This window comes from Oncorhynchus clarkii, chromosome 17 (genome assembly GCF_045791955.1).
Source record: "Oncorhynchus clarkii lewisi isolate Uvic-CL-2024 chromosome 17, UVic_Ocla_1.0, whole genome shotgun sequence".
Taxonomy (NCBI): Eukaryota; Metazoa; Chordata; class Actinopteri; order Salmoniformes; family Salmonidae; genus Oncorhynchus; species Oncorhynchus clarkii.
The window spans coordinates 14036129-14055201 of record NC_092163.1 but is presented as its reverse complement, the minus strand read 5'-3'; the positions used below and the strand labels follow the sequence as shown (position 1 = coordinate 14055201).

The following is a 19073-nucleotide window of genomic DNA, read 5'->3' as shown; positions in this document are numbered from 1 at the left end:
GCCACTTTAAGCAGCTGTTGCTTCAACGGGTTGGATATACAGGGGCATGGGAGGGAATGGAGATATAGACAGGGAGAGAATCGGAGTTGGTCTGGTGAGAATGGCTTGTGTCTCAAATGATCCCCTATATTGCCCCATAGAGTGCACTACCTTTGACTATATCAATAGCAGTGCAATATGCAATAAATAGTGCACTATAGGACGACTATAGTGTCATTCGGGACACAGCCAATGTGTCCCTTGGTGGGATGGGGAAGTGAAACAGGAGGAACGGGAGAGGCATTTCAGAGGTGTGAACGTGCGTGTGTCAGTCTGTTTACAATGGGTGGGGTGTGGTGAGGTTTTAGTGGGAACACATTCTACTGCTGCCTGTCATTCCAGAGGGAGCTGAAGGGCTTGGGTCAATTATAGAGAGCTGTAAGGAATGTCTATGGGGTTTTTGGACTTGGTAGCACAGGGAGTGTTCGTAGGGTGGGGGTGGGTGTGTGGTTGAGGACGTCTGAGTACTTGGAGTGGAGAGGGAATACTGTGTGAGTGTGGGTTTGTGACAGTGTGTGTGTGTGTGTGTGTGTGTGTGTGTGTGTGTGTGTGTGTGTGTGTGTGTGTGTGTGTGTGTGTGTGTGTGTGCCTGTGAGTGTGCGTGTGTATTCAGACATACGTATCATGTGTGTGAGCATGCTCTCTGGACATGTACTGTATGCGTAAGTGTGTCTCACACTGTCTTAGTGAGTGTTTAACCAGTCAGCTGGGCCCAAAGCCCCAAACAGTGAGTTGAGAAGGAGGTTATCAGCACACTGCCATAAATCACATTAGACTCTGCTGTAACTGATCCTGTTCTCTAGACATACAGACAGAGGAACAGGGTTGAGGAGACTGGATAGAGTGTTTGACCTAATGACTCGCCCTGTCAACAACACATGAGGTAATCAATGAGGTGAGGTCATCCTGCTGTCACTAGCCAATCAACACCTATGGATTTCATCGGACCAGCCAATCAGACAGTACTGACCTAACATTGGGTCAGAAGAATTTGTGGGTTTGACCGAACAATGCAATAACAAGGGATCCATTTGTTTTTCTTGGGAGTATTTCTGGCGATAAAGTTACCAAAGCCAGGCCCATTGACCTGAGGTAGGGTCAGAGTAAGTGGACTATAAAACAATAACAAAGCGATCCATTTAGCTTCCTGCTTTGTCTTCTTTGGGAGTATTTTGCCGATAAAGTGAACAACTTTAGACCCATTGACTTGACGTAGGGTAGGAACAACAACAAAGTAATCCATTTTTGCTTCCTCCTCTGTGGTGTTAATCCATAAGATTTAGCACCTGGCACTTATCTTCCCTCCTTATCTTGTTTACTATCTCGTTTCCACGGTAACTAAATCTTTGACTCCACGGGAAAATATTATATTTCTCACAAATGGGTCAAGTATTCCATTAGCAAAGAGTGTTTCTGGGTAGTTTCAGATGAGTTGTTAAGAAGACAATTCATTAATATTGTAAGATTAGACTCCCTACTTTCCTCTCTCTAACTCATGCATGCTTCTTTCGCGAATCTTTCTTTAATTCCTCTCATCCTCTCCACTTTCTCAAATCTCTTGCAATAAGGTTGAGCAGGAGGTGGGTAGAGTATTTATGTAATCGTGGAAAGATACATTAAGAAAGAGTGTCCATGTCTCATGACAAGAGTGCATCTTCATAGAGCGAAACCATGAGATACAGTATTTATCCATTACTTATCTCTATGGAGAGAACACTCAGGGTAGAGTAATTCTAAGTATTCTTTATGTTCAATGATCATGTCCCTGATCCCCTTAATAACTCTACTTTCAGCTTCCTAGAAACTAGTGCTGAGCGATTAACTGACGTCGGTTCAATTACTTGAATTCCATTCCATTTTTATTTTTTTTTGTGAGCCCAACACTCCATTTCTCCAGTGAGAAATCGAATAATAATAAATCAAGTCAAGAACTATGTGGGACGCCTGGCTTTCATTAATCAAATTTTCAATCTAGTTCTGTGCAGAAATTTGGTAATTAACTACGATGACCATAATTCATTGCACCTGCTCTTTTTGGTGCAGACAGAGATGGATGCACTTTTACTGTACACAGACTGCATAGACTGCATGAGAGAGGAATGTACTCAATGATGAGAGAGGGATAGAAACAGTTTGTGAAGGTGTGCCTTATCTACTTTGAAGGACTAGTAAAATTATTTTGTCAGACAGCTCTGCTGCATACTAGCTTAGCTAAATAGGATGACTAAAGACAGTACAGTATGGGGAGAACAGAGATAACTTTGTCTGGCTGTTTGGCTGCTAATGCCTGAGCAGAGATGAGATGATGACTTTAAGGATTAAAGATAATAAAGTCATCAAATAAAAACAAAGTAATATACACAAGTGAAATATTATTTCATAGTGATTTTTTATTTTTCTACTGATTGAATGGGGACCTGACAGAGACAATGGAATATTTTCAATGTTTGGCGAATTGAATGTTCACTATTTTGCGTTTTGTAATGTCCATTAAAAACCTCTAAAATAATTTTAATGTCATTATTTCACAACGAATTTCATATTTTTTTTAAAATAATTGAAAACCATTCTTACATTTAAAAAAAATAATCGAACAGAAACCGACCCGACCCCAAAAAGCACCAATCACGCAGCACTGCTAGAAACGGTCTGTGCATGCTGCCTCAAAGCGCCCTATCCGTGCTGCCTGATGCAAACATGCCTCGTCTGGCATTCATAATGACCACAGTCAGCAGCATTTTCATGGTGGGATCATTTTGTAGGGTGGAAACAAGGCCTCTAATCAGAAGTCATAAATGAGGTAGCATGCAGCAGTGTTTCTGATGGTGCTGAAAGCAACACTGGACTCCCAACTGACCTGAGACCCTGGCTGTTAAAATGTGTCAGCCTCAACAGGGGACAATATATCACTACTGTCTGTTTCTGCTGGTTGATGTCTCTAGTACAGCATCCTTACACAGGCATGTACTGTACGTTGACCCAAAGTCTCAAGTGAAGTCATCTGGGATATTGGATATGATGATGATATAGAATATTGATTTCAAGTACAGTGAAATGCCTTTCCCAACCATTCAGTAATCAATGTCAGTAGTACTACAACGCCTACTAATTATGCCTCACGCAATGATTGTCCTGATTCCTTCATGGCAACAGTTACATCAGTGGCTCACACTAGAGGCCGACCGATTAATCTGCACGGCCGATTAATTAGGGCCGATTTCAAGTTTTCATAACAGTCGGTAATCTGCATTTTTGGAAGCCGATTTTGGCCGATTACATTTCACTCCACGAGGAGACTGCGTGGCAGGCTGACCACCTGTTATGCGAGTGCAGCAAGGAGCCAAGGTAAGGTGCTAGCTAGCATTAAACTTACCTTATAAAAAACAATCAATCTTAACATAATCACTAGTTAACTACACATGGTTGATGATATTACTAGTTTAACTAGCTTGTCCTGCTTTACAAATAATCAATGCGGTGCCTGTTAATTTATTATCGAATCACAGCCTTCTTCGCCAAACGGTGGTGATTTAACAAGCGCATTCGAAAAAAAGCACTGTCGTTGCACCAATGTACCTAACCATAAACATCAATGCCTTTCTTAAAATCATTAAACCTGCATATTTAGTTAAAATAAATGTATGTTAACAGGCAATATTAATTAGGGAAATCGTGTCGCTTCTCTTGCGTTCAGTGCAACAGAGTCAGGGTATATGCAGCAGTTTGGGCCGCCTGGCTCGTTGCGAACTGTGTGAAGACCATTTCTTCCTAACAAGGACCGTCATTAATTTTCCAGAATTTTACATAATTATGACATAACATTGCGCAATGTAACAGCAATATTTAGACTTATGGATTCCACCTGTTCGATAAAATACGTAACAATTCCGTATTTCACTGAAAGAATAAACTTTTTTTTCCTCTAAATTATAGTTTCCAGATTTTACCATATTAATGACCTAAGGCTCGTATTTGTGTGTTTATTATATTATAATTAAGTCTAATATTTGATAGAGCAGTCTGACTGAGCGGTGGTACGCAGCAGCAGGCTCGTAAGCATTCATTCAAACAGCACTTTCCTGCATTTGCCAGCAGCTCTTCGCAATGCTTGAAGCACAGTGCTGTTTATGACTTCAAGCCTATCAGCTCCTGAGGTTAGGCTGGCAACACTATGGGTGCCTATAACAACATCCAATAGTCAAAGGTATATGAAATACAAATGGTATCGAGAGAAATAGTCCTATAATTCCAATAATAACTACAACCTAAAACGTCTTAACTGGGAATATCGAAGACTCATTTTAAAAGGAACCACCAGCTTTCATATGTTCTCATGTTCTGATTAAGGAACTTAAATGTTAGCTTTTTTACATGGCACATATTGCACTTTTACTTTCTTCTTCAACACTGTGTTTTTGCATTATTTAAACCAAATTGAACATGTTTCATTATTTATTTGAGACGAAATAGATTTTTATTTATGTATTATATTAAGTTAAAATAAAAGTGTTCATTCAGTATTGTTGTAATTGTCATTATTACAAATATATATATAATTATAAAAATCGGCCGAATAATCGGTATCGCCCTTTTTTGGTCCTCCAATAATCGGTATCGGCGTTTAAAAATAATAATCGGTCGACATCTAGCTCACACACACACAGAAGTGGATCCATCCACTGTTATAGGCTCCTGCCTGTGATTAAAGCCAGGCTTCAGTATGGGCTACTGCCCCACATTCACACTTTCCACCAGCCTATTCCAGCCCCCCAGTCCTCCTGCTGCTACTCCTCTGAGAGAGCTAGCTACCTAATTGTAACTGCTTCGCTCAGCTCTGGCTGGAGACTATGGTGAGGCTCTGGCAGCCCATATTAGTACATTCACCAAAAGCATCCAAAAGAGCTGGATGTAGTCATCACATGGAAATCGTTGGCTGAGTATTGAACTAGTATTTTTTTCTCCTGTGCAGTATAAATAGGACCTGGGGGTTTTCCTGACCATCTGAATAAGAAAAACGATGTCCTATGTTATAGATTAGTAAGACTACAACTAGGAAGTTGAGTTTTTCCTGGTCAGGCCATGTGGTTAGGAAGAACGCCTGGCCCGAAAGTATATAGGTCATCGCACGCCTGTATAAAACTCCTCAACACAGGTACTAACTCATACCATCTGACACAAGTTCCCCCTGTGTTGGATCAGCTCTGTTGAATCACTTATGTTTATTGTCTCTTTGACTGGTCTGGGATCAGAGTTAAGCTATACCAGGTGAGTCACGCCCCATGTATGTTATTGGGAGCCTGGGAAGTTATATGAGTCCCAGGTCAGTTTCAGTAAACAAACAGACAAAAGACAGAGCCAGGTGGTGTGAGTGGGTTAAAACGTATCCTATAACCAGATGGCTGATCTTATTAGAGGGATGAGAAATTATTCTGGGTCTAGGTAGGGGTAGTCCACAGACACAGATCTAGGATCAGCCTCCCCAAATCCTATCTATATCAATGACAGAGAACATCTAACTGACCTTCAATCAACGTATATAGTAACTTCATCCTTCAATATAGTGACTACTTTTTGATCAAATATGGGTAGATGTAGCCTTTTAATAGCCACCGATCTAGGATCAGCTTATCTTCCCCAGATTCCAACCATAACCATTTGAGGATAAATGCAAAGCTGACCTTGGACCAGTTTTGATTAGATACTAGACAATATGAGACATAGGCTCATGTCTGTCTGGGTCCATCAAAGAGAATTCATTATGACTCAACAGCAACTCTCCATTGAGACATGCTCCAGTATTGCAGTGGCCAGGGGATCTTGGCAACGTGATACATTCAAGAGTGTGAGAACATATCTTTACCAATAAATGTTCACTAAAAACCCAGTCATTAAAATCGAATGGTTCTGAACCTGGAGGGAGTTGTATAAGTACATGAAGTAACACTACACACAGTAATGTTTAGAACAGCTATTAGCCAACAAGGTTGTTACTGTTGTGCTGTCTGAATCAAATACCCCTCATTATATAATCTGTTTAATGTTAGTAAATGATTCTGCGTAGCAAAATTAAGAAATAATTATCTTTCTAAAAGTAGAGAAAAATGTGGTAAATTTAACTCCGGGAACTGAAATCTACAGGAACACCCAATGTGCTGTTTGTGATGTTGGGGGTTAAGCTGGAGTTGTTGTTGGCTGACTGTCATGGATTTAAAATGAGTTTTCTTACGATGAAGGAATGAGTGTGTATGTGTGTGGTTCTGAGAGAGGCCACTTGAGAGTGTCTGTGTGCTTGTGTGTTTGTGTGTGTGTGTGTGTGTGTGTGTGTGTGTGTGTTTGCGTGTGTGCGTGTGTGTCTGTGTGTGTTGACTGTGTGTTCACCTCGACTCTGCTGGCGGTTCACTATGCCCCCCAAGGTCCATCTGCGGTCCAGTCTCTTCAGATGAGCCTTGCGTCTCTTAGTAACTGATGAGGGGATGGACGGAGAAACCAAAGAAAAACAAAGAAACGTGAACTTAAGAAGCGTATTACAAAATGAAAGGTGGCAAAAAGCCGTCGTTAGTTAGTAGGATGGTGAAAACATTACATGGAAAGCCAGCAAATGAACGGTGTCCATTTTAAAGCTATGCATTGTAAATCACATGATTTGTAATAGTGTAGTAGCAAATGGTTTTGCAGAAAGAATTGATACTCATTGTTGTCGCGATAATCACCATCTGTCCTCGGCGTTCACGCGCACGCTTCACAGTCAAGCAGCTAAACTTCTTAAAGGGTGTGTATTTCTGGGGACTGAGTTATACTGACATTATAAAGGATGAGTGGGACCACAGATATCCCGAGGACAGTGAGAACTAGGTCATAAACACAGAGATGTTTCCTTACGAGAGACAACTGCCCAGAGAAACTATCCTTCACGACGTCTGTCACCGAAAGACCGAAAGAGAACAAGCCCCACATTAAAAGAGGAAGCAATGATCATATGAATAGAATGAATAGAAAGGGTGTCTCCATTCATTACAAATAACCCGGGTTAGCACTTCCAAGCCTGTTCTATTCATTCAATCTCTATGACAATGATGACATGATGTATCATAGAAATATCATGTATAGAAGGCGTGTCTCTATTCATTACAAAATGCCAGGGTTAGAGATCCAAGCCCATCCTATTAATTATATTTCTATAGCAATGATTATGCAGTATCATCCAATCTAGTGTGTCTGGAATACTGAAATCTGTTGGTCTTCAAGGTTCTCACCACAACGTATTCCGTATTCAAGAAGGCCAATCCCCATACATAACGTTTCGTGTATCTGGGACCTTTCAAATGGTCACAGACATGCTACATCTGTGTGGCATAGTACCCAACCAGCCCCTAGTATACTGTACACATGGTTTAAGATTGCCCAGCAAACGACATCTGTGTCCAATGTCTCGCTAATAGGTTTTCTAGCAACTGTATAGGAGAAAATAGATAAGAGTAAATCTCCATGTTAGCCTGTTAGGCTACCGTAACAGCTTGCTAAGTCCTCTGGTAAACTGTTCCGTTCCAGTCGCCCTTATAAGCAGGGACACCTCTTGCAACACCACTGACTTACAGTGAAGTAAAACAGCCCTATATGATACTCTCCAACTCGTTCCTTTCTGATGACTCGCAGTTATCCTCCCTTCCTTAACGCATTCCCCAGGGAGACATAAACCAGAATTTCAGAACGGAGGAACGAGTGATGAGGGAGGACAGAACGAAATTACTGTCATCTCTCCCTTCATAATGGAGGGAAGAGGAGGAGGGAGAAATGGAGGAGTGAGGAGAGGAGGACAGAATCAAATGACTCTCATCTCATCTCTCTCTCTCTCTGTCTCTCTCTCTCACTCCCATTGACCTCCTAATTGAAATATCAAATTGGGGACAGCCACAAAGGCCAACGTTATTTCAGGGTAATTCCAATAGACCAGACCTACCAGGCCCTGTCGTCCCTCCTCAGTGAGCTAGCTACAGTCTGCTATCGGTTTATATGACAGCAGACTGGGGCTTAATGAGTATGGGGGGGAGACAGGATAGTTACTAGAGATATGAGATATGCAGTGGTGTGTGAAAACTGAGTAGGCAGGCTCTAATGGGGAAGGTGTTGATAGATGAGTGTTTTGCGGGATGGGAGGGATGTGCATGTGGGGTGTGTGTCTGCATTTCCTCTCTGCGCGTGTCTGACCCAGATCCCTAGGTAGGCAGGCTCTAATGGGGAAGGTGTTGATAGATGAGTGTTTTGCGGGATGGGAGGGATGTGCATGTGGGGTGTGTGTCTGCATTTCCTCTCTGCGCGTGTCTGACCCAGATCCCTAGGTATTTCCAGGCTCCAGCCACATGACCGTCTATTTCCTTAAAGGCTGTCACAGACTTTCACTACCAGCCCAGTATGTCCCCCCCTCTCTCTCCCTCTCTCTCTCTCTCTCTCTCTCTCTCTCTCTCTGTGGAGTGACTGCAGTCTGCATTAAGGAGAGCTGGGGGCCACGGCAGCTGCAGAGGACCTGTCATCACATGCTGGGATGTGGCGTGCCAGTTTACAGTGTAACAGCGCCATGGGCCAGCGCGAGGATCATAAAGCAATGTGTCTTAATGAGGGACAGGGACAGAGCCTTACATACCCCGGTGGCAGTCTATGACACACAAAGCATTACGGCATAATGATCACACTATACCAGGTAGTTTCCATGGGTTACTAAAACTGATGGAAAACAGAGGTAATATGACTTTAACGGTGGGGGAGTGTATGGATGTGTGTATGTCTGTGTGTGTGTGTGTCTGTGTGTGTGTATGTCTGTGTGTGTGTATGTCTGCCTGCCTGGGTGTAACACACAGCTAAGGCGCTACAGTGTCATTCCGAAGCACCAAAGGGGAAGGGAGCTTATTCTCTAGTGATGAAATATGCCCTCCAAACAGTCAGACTAAACATTACTGCAAAAAAAGAGGTCATGACAAAACTCATTGAAAAAGTAGTGAAGGAATTTCCTTTGGTGCCAAAATATCCCGCCTGACGAAAACCCTGTAGTTTGAACAAAGGGCATTTGGCTGGGTTTGTTACAGTGTCTGGTCCTCGAGGTTCCTGCTGTCCTAGCACAACTATTAGTTGTCATACCTAAGGCCTTAGTAACGATGGTAGTGATATTTAGCAGGGAGAATGGCCGGCGTGTGTGTGTTACCTTCTCCTGTCCTGACGGTGCTAAGTTCCAGGTCGTCTCTAGTGCCGTTCTGTGAGTCCAGGTATGTGGCCGGCACCCAACCCTGCTCCTCGGCTGTACTGACGAACCACCAACCTACAACAAAGACACACACACACACATTAGTTTGTGCAGAGCCACATGGAGACACACACACATTCTTTACACACTATGTATGACACATAAAGAAAATAGACAGACTCACACACACACACACGCACACACATATTCTTTACACACTATGTATGACACATAACAGACAGACAGACAGACAGACAGACAGACAGACAGACAGACAGACAGACAGACAGACACACACACACACACACACATTTACCAGCCATTCACCCTGCTAAATATCACTACAATCATTACTAAGACCTTAGGCATGACACCTAATAGTTGGGCTTGGACTCCAAACACACTTACACATTTTGATTTACATTCAATAATGGAAATATGCCACTGTTCTAGTTCCTTCATCCGCAGCAGTTTGCGAAGGCTGTAAATTACAATAACTGCTCTACATTCCCAAAGAACTCCAGAATTGATCGGGTGTTAGTGTTTTTCTTGGTCCAGGCTTTCATTTATATCGGCGACATGGGGAGCAGTGAAGTGATGTAACCAGGGAACTTTTCACCTGCTATCATTACAAAACCACCAGACGTTTCAGAGTAGCGCTACTGACTGACCATGGATCAGTTTTTCATGATATGGACAGGGAGAACCTGATCCTAGAGCAGCACTCTAGGGTTAGGGTCATGTTTTTTTCATATATGTGCCTGGAGTGTAGAGGAAAATGGACACTTAAGGATCAAAGAGGTAGAAGTTGTCCCTGAACCACAGATCTAGGATCAGATGACCATAACTGAGTTCTAACCTGAAACCATCAAAGGGATTAAATAAGAGCTGACCCTGTATCAGTGCAATGGTTAAGGCTGGACTTGAATTTAGTCCCCCAAAAAATCCTAGTCTAGTATTTCGAGAGGTGTTTGTGGGACAATAAATCTTTTTGATTCGAATTGACTCGACCTAGACCTGATTGAATGCAAAAACACATGTCGAATCGGGAACCAAACCAAACCGAAACTCACAAAAAGAGAGAGGAAAAGAAGCCATCGATCCCTCCCTGACAGATAGCATGTGTCTTTGTGTTTTAGTTCTGCAGCAGTAGCACGAATCCAGATTCTCCGACGGTCTATTCTGTTTACGAAGTTCAGAGGCTCTCCGAGCATTTCATCCGTAACATTTGGGTTCAACGTGGACTACTCAGAGTCGTAAATAGTAGGGAAGCTGCCATTCAGTGAACCTCGAAGATACAGGATAATTTACGACTTTCTGCAGCCTATAACGCACCCAGACGTACGCCATATGCTAACACACACAGGCGCACTCCTGACGGATGCACATATGTACACATACACAATAACTCACACGCTCTGACAGTATAAAAGAGAAGAGAGCGAGGTAATGAGCACAACTATTTTTATATTTTTTTTCTCTCCATTGGAGTCCAACAATTAAGTCCTCAGCTCTTGACTGTGTTAACCGTCATATGGAGAGGTCCTATAATGTGGTTTGACACACATACACACATACACACACACACACGCGCACACACACACACACACACACACACACACACACACACACACACACACACACACACACACACACACACACACACACACACAGACACACACACAGACACACACAGACACACACACAGGCTTGAGTAAATCAAGTCCTCACACGCCCCATTTTATGTCCCTGCAAGACACGCCAAGTCGCATTGGGAAATGAGACCTATTTGACCCATATGGAAAATATGTCTAATAACAGTTTCTTCATCGGAAAAAAATAACAAAAATTACAGTAACTTCCCAAACATTCCTTAGTTTTCCATAAATCCAGGTTGGAAGTCACTCATAACACAAGACTACTATAGCGTATACTATATTTGAAGCTCTGAATGGTCCACCACAGTGTTTGAGGCTTCAACCCATGGGCATTGTCTAAAAGGTATTGAAGTTCAAAGTAGGTCCCACTGTAGACATCACAGCAGAGTCTGGGGTCTGACAGCGCACAGCACAGTGAGTTTGGAAACCTGTCAGAATCGGTTGGGAAAATAATGCTATGCTAATGCTTAGCCTAGCGAAAACGCTAACGTTGAACTGACTGTAGAGGCATAGGTTTTCCTCAGTGCCAATGTGAATTTGACATTGCGACATTGATGCTATGCTAATTCATTATTATGCTGCTGTAGGCTAGCTAGATCCTAGACTGAAAATGTTTTGATGAATGGCACTCAGCACATATAGCAGTGAGATGAGAGGCAGCACGGTAGGGCCCTCCTATCTTTTTTTAAAAGTCCTACATTCAACGTGTCAAACAATGGAAGCTGCCCATAGTTGTAGCAAAGAAACTTTATAGATCCAAGTTACCGCAACTGTTCAAAAGGAAATAATCCACAACCCTTTATGGAATTCGGCCACAGTTCAGCAAAGAGACAATTCAGGAGCCATTTTCTTCAAAAGGTCACCTGACATGACAAGCAGAGGATATACAGTCTCCTAAATCCCTATGTGACAGGGTCCTGGTGAGCGACTGCCATTATCAGCTGCATGTGTGCGCTGCCACGGCTGTATATCACTGCCTACCTAGTAGGGGCTGATAGAAATAGGTCAGGTCTGTCGGCGTGGAAAGAGTGTGTCTGCTTACGCAAACGTGTGTGTTTGTGGGCGCCTGTCTATGTAGGGATCCATGAACATGCCTGCTTGCACTTGTATGTGTATGTACTTGCGTGTGCTGTGAAAAGGCAAATGAGAAAAACTAGTTTAGCCCTGGTCTCTCTCGCTCAGGCTGACAGACACCACATGGCTTTGACAAGGCCCAGCTCCCCTATACATTCAGCTCCCAGCCTGACAGACACCACATGGCTTTGACAAGGCCCAGCTCCCCTATACATTCAGCTCCCAGGCTGGCAGACACCACATGGCTTTGACAAGTCCCAGTTTGCCTATAAATCCCAGTTCTGGAGAAAGTCAGATGCGGTTAAAGAGCAGAGAAATTAGAAACAGAAAGGCTGCTGGATCTCATCACACATAGGCAGTTACCAGAGTGGAGAGAGACTGTGGAGGAAGAGAGAGAGAGAGAGACCAGAGAGAGAAAGCCAGGCAACGTTCCAAACAACTACTGTCCGTGTGTCAACATTTTCCAGGAAACTCACTCTGTCCAACTGCAATATGGACAGAAGCTGGTTCTTTCTCTTTTCTCGTCTCTCTTTCAGGACAGTTGTTAGTTGGAAGTTAGTTGGTGTTCCCTCTTTCTGGCCGTGCCATTTAGCTTCCAGACAGACAGATAATAAACCCAGTTTTCCCAGAGAAGAGAGAGGAAATCCCCCTTGGTGAAGACTCGAATCAGGGTTTCCCCATTCACACAGTGGAATCCAATTGGCTTGGTGGCTCAATTAGGCTCCAAGAGATGTATCGTGGGATTGAGCTGTTTATGTGGTATTGTCTGGTGTTGAACATGTTTGTTGTGTCTTTTCTGCTTGTTGGCGGGATTTGCTGTGTTTTGTGTGTGAAAAATCAATAAAATGTTTAATTTACCCTAGGGTGTTCCAGCGGTCCAACAAGTACTAACACTGCAATAACAAGTACTAATACTGTGATAACAAGTACTAACACTGCAATAACAAGTACTAACACTGCAATAACAAGTACTAATACTGCAATAACAAGTTCTAACACTGCAATAACAAGTACTAACACTACAATAACAAGTACTAACACTGCGATAACAAGTACTAACACTGTGATAACAAGTACTAACACTGTAATAACAAGTACTAACACTGCAATAACAAGTGCTAACACTGCAATAACAAGTACTAACACTGCAATAACAAGCACTAACACTGTAATAACAAGTACTAACACTGCAATAACAAGTACTAATACTGTAATAACAAGTACTAACACTGTAATAACAAGTACTAACACTGCAAAAACAAGTACTAACACTGCAATAACAAGTACTAATACTGCAATAACAAGTACTAACACTGGAATAACAAGTACTAACACTGCAATAACAAGTACTAACACTGTGATAACAAGTACTAACACTGTGATAACAAGTACTAACACTGCGATAACAAGTACTAACACTGTGATTACAAGTACTAACACTGAGATAACAAGTACTAACACTGCGATTACAAGTACTAACACTGCAATAACAAGTACTAACACTGTGATTACAAGTACTAACACTGTGATTACAAGTACTAACACTGCAATAACAAGTACTAACACTGCGATAACAAGTACTAACACTGAGATAACAAGTACTAACACTGTGATAACAAGTACTAACTCTGCGATTACAAGTACTAACACTGAGATAACAAGTACTAACACTGCGATAACAAGTACAAACACTGCGATAAAAAGTACTAACACTGCGGTTACAAGTACTAACACTGCGAGCATGGGTTCAAATCTGACCCACCACTTTAGCAATTCCTCTCCTGCTATAAACTTCTTTCTATCTATTCTGTCCAATAAACACAGAAAATATGAAAGTAGTGGGACGGCCACACCACCTAAACTATGAGCTAATCTTAACACGCTACAAGAGCTTCTCTTGGAAGCATACATGTCTTGTTTGATTACAGTGGCTAACATGACCATATTACATCAACTATGAAGGTTATGTCAGTTATTTGAAATGCCTATATGTTCTAAAATAGCTATATATCTTGCTTGACCGTACTGTATGTGTGTGGAATACATTACAGTGCCGGTGGACTAGAGAGAGATTAAAGGGTCAGTCTGGGATTCAAACAACAACAAATTGACCATGTTTTCCTCGAAAGGTTAGGAATCATAGAACATGGAAAATGTGGTGTAACAAATGTCAATCTTCAGCAGGGGTGGGATCCGGGCAGGGGGGCAGGGCAGTAAAGGGGGTTGGGGGCAGCTGTAAAAATGAAACAGGCTAAAACAAGACATATAAAAGGTGGGTCGTCTAATGAACTACATATTGACCACCATCTGAACATACAGTAGAGTAGAAAGCAAAAGGGAAGGGCTGCTGTTTCAACAGGTTTAAGTAATCATGGCAGTGTTATTGGCTGCAGGGACGTGTGTGTGTGTGTGTGTGTGTGTGTGTGTGTGTGTGTGTGTGTGTGTGTGTGTGTAACCATGCTTAGGTTGAGTTCACTCGACCTCAAACAACGCAGTAAAAAGACATTTAGAGGAATACTTTCACGAGTGCTCATTTCCTGACTAAGTACGATCCTTTTATTTACAGGTGGTGTAAATCAGACCACTTTTTAGGCCGCCTTTGACTACAATAAACACTAGATTCTGGGTCCGGGTTGTGTCCCGACAGAAATGACCCAGTTTGCTCTACTTCATCAGATTCATGATGTGGAACTAAAGATAACTATCTTAAAAGGTCAAATAGCGACAGATGTAAAACCTTCTTAACATTGACAGTACTCATGCTGGTTTAACCCAGACAGTAATAAGTAGTCTAATTGCAGTTCCACTGTGTTCTGCTTTGGTAGAACATAGGTTGGGTTTAGCAGAGTGCAGTGCTTTCTCCCTCTTTCCCTCTGTCTCCATCTCCCCCTTTCGCTCAGTGAGAATAAGGTCACATGGAAAACAAATGTTACAGTAATTGTGCAGAACATACTAATCATTGGCTGGTAAACGCCTAGCAGGGAGAGAAAGATGGAGATAGAGAGAGTGGGTGACAGAGAGAGAGGAGAGAGAGAGATACAGAGACAAAGAGAGAGCAGACGTTTGGCCAGGGCTTCAAAGCAGGGAGTATTCCACACACTTCCCCGTCCAAAACCACCACAGAATCTATCCGTTCACTCTCTTCATTTGGATTGATGGAACGGAGAAACGGGACCATCAAGACGTTTCGTCAACGACACTTATTTCAAACGCGACGCGATTGTGTTACTCATCTCATTGCTTTGCCACAACGAACAACAGATCTGATGTGTGATACGAGCTCTGAGTTGGATGCGGCTGAGCCCGAGTCAGGAAGGCAGAATATTGAATTGAACCATAACGTGCGCTTTCTGCAGAGTAAGCAGAACTAAGGGACACAGAAAGCTGAGGCTTAAAATAGAACCAGAACAATTACGGCGGCTCGGGAGGCCTAAAACGAGACTGGCAAATCAGGCCTGGAAGGCAGAGACTATTCTCATCCTTCTATCTAATCACACAAACCCTGTGTGTGAGCAAGATACCGTATAGGTTGCAAGAAAGCATATATGTAATCAAATCTGAAGCTAATACAGAACATGATTATTAACATATTATATATATATTTTGTATTTTACCACCTCTTTCTCCCCAATTGCGTGATATCCAATTGCGATCCAACTACGATCTTGTCTCATCGCTGCAACTCCCCAACGGGCTTGGGAGAGGTCGAAGGTCGAGTCGTGTCCTCCGAAACATGACCCGCCAAACCGCGCTTCTTTACACCTGCCCACTTAACCCGGAAGCCAGCCGCACCACCGTTCAACTGACGACAAAGTCAGCCTGCAGGCGCCCGGCCCTCCACAAGGAGTCGCTAAAGCGCGATGAGCCAAGTAAAGCCCACAGGCCAAACCCTCCACTAACCTGGACAACGCTGGTCCAATCGTGCGAAGACCTATGGGACTCCCGGTCACGGCCGGTTGTGACACAGCCTGGGATCGAACCCGGATCTGTAGTGATGCCTCAACACTGCGATGCAATGCCTTAGATGGCTGCGCCACTCGGGCGGCCTGAACGAGATTATTTAATTAGGGAAATTGAAATGAAATCCCATCAACTCTAGAAGTCAATACAGTACATGATGTGATAAATGCCTAGTTAGGCCTCAGGGATATGATTTTGTTGGATGGGATCAAACGAAGAACAGAAAAAATCCCTCTAATGACATCAGAGTCTTTTAATAACAAGTTCCTTTGAACACATTTTCGTTCCCTTTGTGTTTGAAAAGATGGTGTAGTGAATTGGCAATGTATAGAGACATAAAACGTATAAAAAATCACCCAAGACAGGATACATCAAAGCATCATCTGATCAGTTCTAACTGAGGGGAAATTATGAGGACATCCGAATCATCAAGCTGGTTGGTTCCTTCCTAGTTTATTTTGAGGCCCCAAATCTTTATTGACAATGTCTAACGGGACGGGAGACAGAGGAACTCACATCCCACGGTGGAGATTGTGTTACCTTGCTTTAAGTTTTCATAAAACATGGGGGTTTGGTTACTGTTAGCTGTGTTACAAGTTTAAGGGGATAGCGTGGTGGAAGGAAGTTCATTAGACCGTGTTGACTAAATATCACACTCAGCATGCCTGGGCTACGTCCCCAGGCCTTGAACCGCCGTGTGTGTGTGTAGGGGGGGGGGGTTGTGGTTATGTTCAGGGTTTGGGTCACAGGTAAAGGTTAGGGTTAGGGTAAGGGTTAGGATTTTGACTTTAAATAAATATTAGGTCCCCACGAGGATAGAAGAACATAACGTGTGCTTGTGTGTGAGTGTGTGTGTGTGTGTGTGTGTGTGTGTGTGTGTGTGTGTGTGTGTGTGTGTGTGTGTGTGTGTGTGGTGTGTGTGTGTGTGTGCGTGCGTGTGTGTGTGTGTGTGTGTGTGAGAGAGAGAGAGAGAGAGAGACCCGGATCTGGGGGGGGGGGGGGGGGGGGGTTGGGTTTATGTTCAGGGTTTGGGTCACGGGTAAAGGTTAGGGTTAGGGTAAGGGTTAGGATTTTGACTTTAAATAAATATTAGGTCCCCACGAGGATAGAAGAACATAACGTGTGCTTGTGTGTGAGTGTGTGTGTGTGTGTGTGTGTGTGTGTGTGTGTGTGTGTGTGTGTGTGTGTGTGTGTGTGTGTGTGTGTGTGTGTGTGTGTTGTGTGTGTGTGTGTGCGTGCGTGCGTGTGTGCTTGCGTGCGTGTGTGTGTGTGTGAGAGAGAGAGAGACCCAACTCAAAGCTTCCTTCCAGCTAAGTAACCCCCGGTGTCATGCTTATTGATACAGGCTGGCCATTTCAAAGCATGGGAGGTGCAGCTAACACTAAGCTAGCTTTAGCCATGCATATCACCTCACTAAACATGCTAATGGCAACAAGCTCTATTTTAAAACCTGTAGGTTAGTCTTTTGGCCAGCTATGGCCTTTCATGTGACCCTATCTATACAGGAGATTTTAAAGGGCTTAAAGGTAACCTCTCTGTTGAGTCGATTGACGTAGATTAGCAACTTTTGTACCTCTTGGTGAAACGTTACGCTACGGGTAGCATGTATAGGATGACTAACAGCCTGCTACGCTATCTGTTGGCTTATAAGTATGACTTCCTGATTGAAGCTGGCTAGCCATTTTTACAGCCTGACCAGGACATCCTTTAAGCTAACCTAAGCTAAACTCTCTAGTGCTAAACGCTCTTTGATTGAAGCCGTCTGTCCGATTTGACTGCCTAGAGTTGAGGCGACCACTTTTAAAGGAAGAACCACTGTATAGGCTATGTGAGACTACAGATGTAGAATCTTAATTTGAGCCAGTTTGCTACAGCAGGAAAATAATCATGCAGCAACAGGAAATTCAAATTATTATGTGGATTATAATTAATATAATGAATTGACATTTTTGTCGGGGTTGATACATTTTTCGCCAGGGAAAATCGAGTCTGAAATGTCAAAGTGGAAATTACAAACTTCAGAAGCCTTTTCAAAACTCAAATGCAATACAAGGATCTGTATGGAAAGTTCTCCTTCAACAGAGTGATCAAATTCATATCCTACATCTGTATGGCCTCTCGTGTGTGAGGCCTGTCTTCAGCAGCCCCCTGGCAAAGATTCTGACGGTTTACAACCTTATCGGCGTGACTGAAGACAGAAGAGCGGGCTAGGCTGTCCGGTTCAAATGTGAGGTGAGACTAGCGCTAAGCTGGCTGTAGCCTGAGTGATGGAGTGTAAGATTTGACACAAATGGTGTTCCTCCCTCTGTAAAACGTGGCCCAGTGCTTTCCCCTACTAAAGCTGATCTACACAGGGCCCCAGGCCAAGGCAAACAACACCCACTTCCCAAACTCAGTCAAAACTCAGTCTGCCCAAACTGCCCAAACTCAGTCAAAACTGGGTACATTTCAGGAAAGAATATGTGGGTTAGTGGGGGCTATGCCAACCTAACTTACACCGCTGTGGACACAGCAGGCAGTGAGAGAGGGGAGGTAGGGGTGGTGTGTGTGTGCGTTTGAGCCTGTGTGTGTTTATGCGTGCGTGTTTGCCTGTGCATACATAATTTCACACATGTGTGTGAGTATGTGACTATGTGTGTAAATGTGTGTTTAGGCGGGTTTTGCACGGTAAGCGTGCCTAAGCTCTTTAGGACTATGGTGACAAATTCCCCCTTCAACCTGGCAAAGATCGCATAGAGAGAGAGAGGCGAGGGGAAAATGTCTTCTCCGGCTGGGCTTGTGGGCTGAGGGAGCGGCACAGTAACCCAGAGGGATCTTGTTTGCTGCATAGCATCACAGTCCTCCTGCAAGATCCATTAGGACAGAAAATAGGGGAATTTTCCATATTCAGCCACAGTATGGAGCCACAGAATGGAGGCCCGGTTGCATTGATTAACCAGTCATTTTCGTGCAACTATGGGATCAGAACTCTAACAGAGCCAAAACTGAACAAATAAAGACAGACCTCCCAGTCTTCAAAGACTATTCTATATAATATACATTTGATACCATGGTATCAATATCAATATCATCAATATCATGGGGATAACAACTTTGCAGGAAGCACAATA

The 19073-nt window shown here is 43.2% G+C and overlaps 1 protein-coding gene across 5 annotated transcripts in view; it reads right to left on the bottom strand.

Annotated features, from left to right (window-relative positions):
• The window catches only part of LOC139370315 (SH3 and PX domain-containing protein 2A-like), a 126703-nt gene that overhangs the window by 14199 nt on the left and 93431 nt on the right, over positions 1-19073 (bottom strand). For 4 of the 5 annotated variants that reach the window (XM_071109715.1, XM_071109714.1, XM_071109717.1 and 1 more), the window contains 2 exons: positions 9233-9346; positions 6418-6501 (listed from right to left, as the gene is read on the bottom strand). In XM_071109715.1, the coding sequence (XP_070965816.1) occupies positions 6418-6501; positions 9233-9346 (198 nt within the window). The remainder of the gene's footprint in view (positions 1-6417; positions 6502-9232; positions 9347-19073) is intronic. The other variant, XM_071109719.1, reaches the window with a different exon arrangement.